The sequence below is a fragment of the Nematolebias whitei genome, chromosome 10 (genome assembly GCF_014905685.2).
Source record: "Nematolebias whitei isolate Nwh7 chromosome 10, NemWhi1, whole genome shotgun sequence".
NCBI classification, from domain to species: domain Eukaryota; kingdom Metazoa; phylum Chordata; class Actinopteri; order Cyprinodontiformes; family Rivulidae; genus Nematolebias; species Nematolebias whitei.
Window position 1 is genome coordinate 9193543 of NC_056507.1, and position 7686 is coordinate 9201228.

The 7686-nt window shown below is 43.1% G+C and overlaps 2 protein-coding genes across 2 annotated transcripts in view; both read left to right on the plus strand.

Annotated features, from left to right (window-relative positions):
* The window catches only part of LOC119415466 (aminopeptidase Ey), a 22711-nt gene extending 22296 nt beyond the window's left edge, over window positions 1–415 (plus strand). Inside the window, exon 21 of the mRNA XM_037682608.1 lies at window positions 189–415. Coding sequence (XP_037538536.1) covers window positions 189–368 — 180 coding nt within the window. The 3' untranslated portion in view covers window positions 369–415. The remainder of the gene's footprint in view (window positions 1–188) is intronic.
* A 5124-nt stretch (window positions 416–5539) lies between these two features.
* The window catches only part of LOC119415467 (aminopeptidase Ey), a 13768-nt gene continuing 11621 nt past the window's right edge, over window positions 5540–7686 (plus strand). The window contains exons 1-5 of the mRNA XM_037682609.1: window positions 5540–5703; window positions 6509–6606; window positions 6840–6956; window positions 7036–7222; window positions 7287–7429. Coding sequence (XP_037538537.1) covers window positions 5564–5703; window positions 6509–6606; window positions 6840–6956; window positions 7036–7222; window positions 7287–7429 — 685 coding nt within the window. The 5' untranslated portion in view covers window positions 5540–5563. The remainder of the gene's footprint in view (window positions 5704–6508; window positions 6607–6839; window positions 6957–7035; window positions 7223–7286; window positions 7430–7686) is intronic.

Consider the following 7686-nt stretch of genomic DNA (forward strand, 5'->3'; position numbering starts at 1 on the left):
CTCTATCCTCTGATCCCTGACCTCTATCTTTTGACCCCTGACCTCTACCTTTTGACCTTTGACCCCTGGCCTCAATCCTCTGACCCCTATGCTCTGCTCCCTGACCTCTATCTTTTGACCTCTGACCCCTGACCTCTATCTTTTGACCTCTGACCCCTGACCCTGACCGAGTGTGTTCTGTGTCTCAGCTGAAGCAGTTTAAGGCAGATAACGCAGACGTTGGTTTTGGATCCGGGACTTTGGCTGTGGATCAGTCCATCGAGAGAACCCAGGCCAACATGAAGTGGATGGCAGAGAACCAGGACCAGGTTCTGAAGTGGTTTTCAGACGAAGCTAAACCCGGGCCGACTCACACCTTGGTCGTGTAATTTAACAGTAAACTGGAGTTTGTTTGTTTGTTTGTAGGATTTAGAGCTGGAAGGAAAAATGCTTTTTTAAAATAATCTAAAATTATTTTTTCTATTTGATTGTATTTAAAAAAAATTTAAAATAAAAACTTCTGCCCTGAAAAAAAGAAGTTTTTGTTCTTGTTGAGAAAAAAAAAATGTAATTGTGAAAACGTAAAACAGATTATGCAAAATATTAGATTGTTTTTTGTTTTTTTTGTCCTTTCTGACGTTTTTATAGATGGTTTTATATATATATATATATATATATATATATATATATATATATATATATAAGTTAGAAATGTAAAAAACAAAATTGGTTGTGCAAATTGAAGACTGACATCAAAACATGGGCACTAATGGAAGAAATGTGGAAAATATATTTTTGTTTCTGTTTTTTTTTTAATAATTGTTGACTTCGTGTTTGATCCCTGTTTAAACTATTTGATGGTAAAAGCTAAACGTTAAAAATTACTGGTTTTAATCCTTGTCTGCTGCTGTGAGCTCAAAGTTATTTATCTGTTAGCAAAATATCTCATGAACCCCTGAACAGAGTTCAATGAAACTTTGAGTAATCATTGGACGAACGTTTACAGATGATGAACTTGTAAACAGTTTTACAGACACTAAGATAATCTTTGGTGTAGTAGTAGCTGAGAGTTGTTCACAATACAAACCTCGAGCTCTGACAGAGCACCTGGGATCTTTGTTTAAAAAGGCGGCGGGTGATAAGCATTCCTCTCAGGAATGCTACTTTTGTTGATTAGAATTGTTTTGGTTATGACAGCCGGCTCCTCTGTCAGCCCGAACCAGAGTCTGTTCTGCTTGAATTAAAAATAAATATTAAATAAATACAGAAGAGAGAAACAAAATCTGAGCTCAGTTTGTACACGTGTTTTTTTTTTTTTCATCCTTGCTCTGAGTTTTAAATCAAGGATTTGTTTCTCTAACAGATAAAAGTGAGAAGATGTTTCAGAAACTGAAATAAACATGTTCATTTTCTACAGCTGGCACTGCAGGGGCTCCGTATTTTCTCTACAGGTTTCCTCAAACAGAAAAAGCTCAAATCTATGGGCACAAATTCTGGTCATAAATATTTTGTATTTGTAAATCAGTTTTGTAAACTTGTTAAATAAATTTGTGATTTGTGCGTGTGTATTTGTAAAAAATAATTACAAAAGTTACAAATCATTTTGTCAAGGTCTGTTTATTACGGTGGCCCCCATGAAGCCAAAAACTATGTGTAAATATCTTCCTGTGAGTTTCATTTTACAAGTTTCTTCCTCTCAGCTGATTGGTCAATGTCCTGTCAATCACAAACTTAATGATCCAATCAGAGAACAGGTGGGTTGGGCTGTAGGGGGTGGAGCTTTATTGAGCTGTACATTCTGGTAATAAGATAAGAAAAGATAAAACTTTATTGATCCCACAGGAAATTGTTGTGCCAGAGTTTCGGTACAAAGGAACATACACTCACACAAGATATAAAAATAACAGAGAATATAAAAATACCTTGAGGGGTCATGAGTTTGCCCATCCAGTCATGTGTTTTGTGGACTTGGAGAAGTTATCTGACCGTGTTCCTTGGGGTACTCTGTGAGTATGGGATTAGGGGCCTGTTGTTACGGGCTGTTCGGTCTCTATACAAGCGGTGTGAGAGTTTGGTTCACATTGCTGGTAGCAAGTCGGACCCCTTCAGGGTGGGAGTTGGACTCCGCCTGGGCTGCCCATTGTCACGATTCTGTTCTTAACTTTTGTGGACAGAATTTCTCGGTGCAGCCAAGAGGTGGAGGGAGTCTGGTTCAGTGGCCTCAGGATTCCATCTCTGCTCTTTGCAGATGATGTGGTCCTGTTGGCATCATCGTGCCGTGATCTCCAGCTCTCACTGGAGCAGTTTGCAGCCGAGTGTGAAGCGGCAGGGATGAGAATCAGCACCTCCAATTCTGAGGCCATGGTCCTCAACCAGAAAAGGGTGGATTGCTCTCTTCAGATCGAGGGTGAGGTTCTGCCTCAAGTGGAGGAGTTCAAGTATCTCGGGGTTTTGTTCACGAATGAGGGAAGAATAGAGCGTGAGATTGACAGACGGATTGGGGCAGCGTCTGCAGTATTGTGGACTCTGTACCGGTCCGTTGTGGTGAAGAGGGAGCTGAGCTGTAAGGCCAAGCTCTCTGTTTACCGGTCCGTCTATGTTCATACCCTCACCTATTGTAACAAACTCTGGGTAGTGATCGAAAGAATGAGATCACAGATAGAGGCGGTTGAAGTGAGTTTCCTCAGCAGGGTAGGTAGATTCTCCGTTAGAGATGTGGTGAGAAGTTCAGTTATCCAGGAGAGACTCAGTAGAACTGCTGCTCCTCCACGTCGAGAGGAGCTAGTTGAGGTGGTTTGAGCATCTGGTAAGGATGCCCCCTGGACTCCTCCCTAGGGAGGTGCTTCGGGCATGTCCGACTGGGAGAAGACCCAGGACACGCTGGAGAGACTATGTCTCTCGGTTGCCCTGGGAACGCCTTGGGGAAGAGCTAGAAGAGGTGGCTGTGGAAAGAGATGTCTGGGCCTCCCTGCTCAAGCTGCTGCCTCCGCGACCCGACTTCAGAACAAGCGGAAGATGATGGAAGGATAAAAACACCAACAATTAAGGTCTAAAACAGGTCAGGTGCAGACAGAAAAGTGTTTATTGTGATGCAGGATTAATTTTATTGTCCTATGTGTAGAAAGGGGGAGAAGTTGAAAAGTTTGATAGCGACAGGGAGGAAGTACTTCCTGTGTTGTTCTGTGGAGCACCTCGGTGGTCTCGGTCTACGACTGAAGGTGCTGCAGTGAGTCCAGTGTGTCATGCAGGGAGTGTGACGTGTTGTTCAGGATCTGGAGCAGTTTCCTCAACATCCTCTGCTCGGACACCTCTGTCAGAGACTGCAGGTCCGCTCCCAGAACCGAGCCAGCTGTCTTGATGAGCGTATCGAGTCTGTTGGCATCATCTTTCTTCACCCTGCTGCCCCAGCACACCACAGCGTAGAACAGAGGTCTGCAACCTTTACCATCAAAAGAGCCATTTCTGTCCTTTTGTTCACTAAATTAAACGTGTCAAGAGCCGCAACACCTGCTACAAGTGTCATTATCAACTGGTGGCCCGTGGGCCATTTTAAGTTTGTTAGAGGGGGCTTTTCTGGCCAGCAGGTGTGAAATTATAAAACTAAAAACATCTGATTGTTAACATTTATTGATATTTTTACATTTTGAGACAAAAGAAAATATCGGATTCCATCCATCTTTGATTCATCTGTCCACTGTCTTGTCTCATTTCTTCCTTTTCAGTTTGTAAGGGTCATTGGTGCCCATGTGCCAATAAAAAAAAAACACCTAAAACAATAAACTATGCAGACAAACATGTTTTTTTTAATTGTGGAGTACTGTATTTTTTTGGACTATAACGCACATTTAAAATCCGTTAATTTTCTGAAAAATCAACAGTGTGTCTTATTTATTATGTCTGGCTGTGTTTACTGACCTCGAACCGTTTTTATGTGGTACAACCGAACAATATGGAGCGTTACTGTTAATGAGTTGAATAAAGTTTGACTCATCTGAGTGTTGGTTCACTTAATGCGCCTTTATAATCCGGTGCACCTTATAGTCCAAAACATACGGTAATTGAGTATTGTACTTTGAAGAATAAAGCATAAAGTTAAAGTGAGGAAATTTACTTTGTGTATTAGTACTAGTATACACGTATTTGCAAAGGAATTGACAGGAAAACTGCTAAAACTAGTCATTTTTTGTGGCTATAACATCCTATAAAATTCAGATTTATGTTAGTTTTGGTCAAAGCTTGAAAGAGCCGCTGCAGAGGGATCAAAGAGCCGCACGTGGCTCCAGAGCCACAGGCTGTAGACCCCTAGCATAGAAGATGACGCCGGAGACTACCAAGTGTTAACATCTGCAGCATGGTCCTGCAGATGTTAAAGGACCCGAGTCTCCTCAGAAGAAAAAGGCGACTCTGTCCTTTCTTGTAGATGGCGCTGGTGTTAGCTGTCCAGTCCAATTTATTGTCTAGGTGGACCTCCACGTACTTGCAGTAGTCCACAATGTCCAACTTAGTACCGTTGATCTTTATAGGGTTGGGGGGGGGGGGGGGCTGATAGTCTTCCTGTAGTCCACCTGCAGCTCTTTAGCTTTATAGCATGACTTTATGCTTTAGTGGAACAAAAACAAAGTTATTGTCCAGATTTATATTTCTGAAAATCCCGTTCGGTTACTATGGGTAGTTTTCAGTCATGTGACCTGCTAGCTACCTTGACGGGTAAAACATAGAAGTACACAACGATGATCTTGAGTGATCAATAATGCTGTCGTGTGAAGGTGAAGAAGCAGGAAATGTTGACAGCCACAGGAGTACACTCGTCTCATAAACCACTGAACAGATTTTAATTAAAACAGGATGTTTTTACCAACTTGGTTCAAAATGTCCGCCACATCCAACTGACGTTAGAAAACACCAAAAGAACTAAAATTCAGTGATTTCTACAGATGCTGAGTTAACATTTGTTGTGGTCTTAGCTGAGAGTCTTTAACACAGAGTGTAACAGCTGATATTGATCAAATCAAACATAACTTTGTTTTAAAAACTCTGGCGGGTGACATGCATTCCTTTAGGGAAGTCTTGGCCTTCAAACGTCTTTCAGAGCCTAAACTATTTATGAAAATATTTCAGGCTGTCAGGATTTTATTTTTTAGTCCAGGAATACTTTCATAAACAAACAGGAAGTGTTTTCAAAATAAACTTCACGTCCAAAGGCTAACACAAACTCTCACCTTTAAGAAACGTTTGCTGCCGTTGGCTTCAGTCTGCAAGGGTTTGACCTTTGACCTCTTGAAATAAACTCTGTGCGTCAGAAGTGTGTGAACTCCCAGCTGCATGAGAACGTGCACTAAAACATTATTGTGAGTCTCTTATCAGCACAAAGAGCTGCTAATAAATCATCCATTTCCTGCTCAGAGGGACGCTGCTGATGGGGGAGGACAGACAGGGGGAGGACTGTGGGAGGATGGACGGAGGGAGGACAGGCCCAGTTGGGAGCTGACAGAACCTCTTCTTGGTCTTTCAGACGGACGCTCTATACCTGCTCAGGGCTGAATCAGCTGTTGTCCTCTCAGAGACTGGATCAGAACCAGGCCCGATGGAGAAAAGCTGCAGAGTCAGCTGGCTGTGCGTCCTCTGCGTGGTCCTGGCCCTGGTCTCCGTGGCAACCATCGTCACCTTGTGGACCATCGCTCTGACAGGAGGCAAAGGAGATGACGTCACAGCTCCTTGGGACAGGTGAGTGACTTCAGGAGGAGGTTCTGAAGAAAAAGGTGAGGATGAGGATTACGGCATCCAACGTGTAGCATCCGATGAAGGAATGCATGTCACCCGCCACGAGTTTTAAACTAGGATAATTTAGTGAGAAGAGCTCAGAACTTAAAGATAACTTCACACAAGAGCTCACTGCGAGATGTTACACTCAGACTGCGTGTTGGGGATGACTCTCAGCTACTACCACACTAAACTTTAGATTTTTACCTGTAAAAACCTGCAGCATCTTTGAGTTTTCTAGGGTTCATTAGCTGTGTTGACCCATAGAGCAACCATCACATGGAGTGAGCAATAAATGCATGGAGGACTAATTTAATTATCTAAAAGAGTTTTTTAAATGCTTTCAGGTGAGGCCACGCCCACTACCTTTACTGTGAACCAGAGCTTTAGAAAACTCTACATAATGAGACATTTTCAGCTCGATGAGTAAAAATCTGTACGAGCATTTCGTTTAAATGTAATCACAAATTGACACCTTTCATTCAAAATGGCCGACTTCCTGTTGGAAAAAAAAAACAGTATTCGTTTCGAGCCAGAGGTGTTTGTCTTTAGTGGGCGCTGTGGAGCAGATGAGTAAAAAGTTTTAAAAATAAATAACTTTAACCCTGACTGAGGCGTGTGAAAATGACGAAAAGTAAATACCCTGCAGATCTCCGGTGGCGCTCCGGTCTAACGAGTGACCCCGAAAGTTTGAACTGAGCCTGAGAATAAATTTATTTGATGTAAACGGATTTAATCTGCTGGCACTTTGGGTTTTTATCTCCTCCAGGTACCGCCTGTCCTCGGCTTTGGTCCCAGAGTTCTACAACATCTCCCTGTGGCCTCGGCTCAGGCCTGACCCGACCTCCGGCCTCTACCTGTTCACAGGTTAGGACTAAAGAAACATCTTTATTATGTTTCTGCATCAAACAGCAGATTTGAAATACGACATCTTGAAATCTTTGTTTCAACAGGAAGTCCTGCAGCTAAAAACAGAAACGACACAAATTGTTTTTAAGAGCCTGAAGAAAGTGGAACAATGTTCAGTTGTTGTCTCCTGCTGCTGATCTTTCCCTCCTTCAGTGAAATAAAGTGCAGGTTTGTCTCTGTTTGTCCATCAGGACACTCCGTTGTGCAGTTTGTGTGTCAGGAAGCAACAGATCTGATCCTGATTCACTCCAACAAACTGAACTACACAAGGACGGGCGAGGCTCCGGCTGTCAGCCTCACCGCTGCAGGTACAGCAGCAGCTCCATCAATCAGACATTTATTCTGTTGCTCTTCCTCTTTTTGTCCCATTGGATGATTCTTTTCCAGAAGGAGGTTCTGCTCCAAATATCAGGTCCACTTGGCTGCAGCTGAAGACTCAGTTTCTGGTCATTGAGCTGAGCAGCAGACTGACCCCGGGGCAGAAGTACCAGCTGACCGCTGAGTTCACCGGAGAGCTCGCTGACGACCTGGCTGGATTTTACCGGAGCGAATATGAAGAAGACAGAGTCAGGAAGTGAGTTCTTTACTCCGTTTGTTGTGTTTGGACCGTCTGGTTCCTAACTTCAAACCCTTCCCAGGGTTGTTGCCACCTCTCAGATGCATCCGACGCACGCCAGGAAGACGTTCCCTTGTTTCGATGAGCCGGCCATGAAAGCTGTTTTTTACATAACCCTCATCCACCCGCCTGGAACCGTAGCCCTGTCCAACGGCTATGAGACAGGTAACAAATCCATCCATCATTCATCCATCCATCATCCATCCATAGATACATACATTCATCCATCCATCATCCATCCATACATACATACATTCATCCATCCATCCATCCATCATCCATCCATCCATCCATCCATCATCCATACATATATCATCCATACATACATACATACATTCATCCATCCATCCATCATTCATCCATCCATCATCCATACATACATACATACATTCATCCATCCATCCATCCATCATTCATCCATC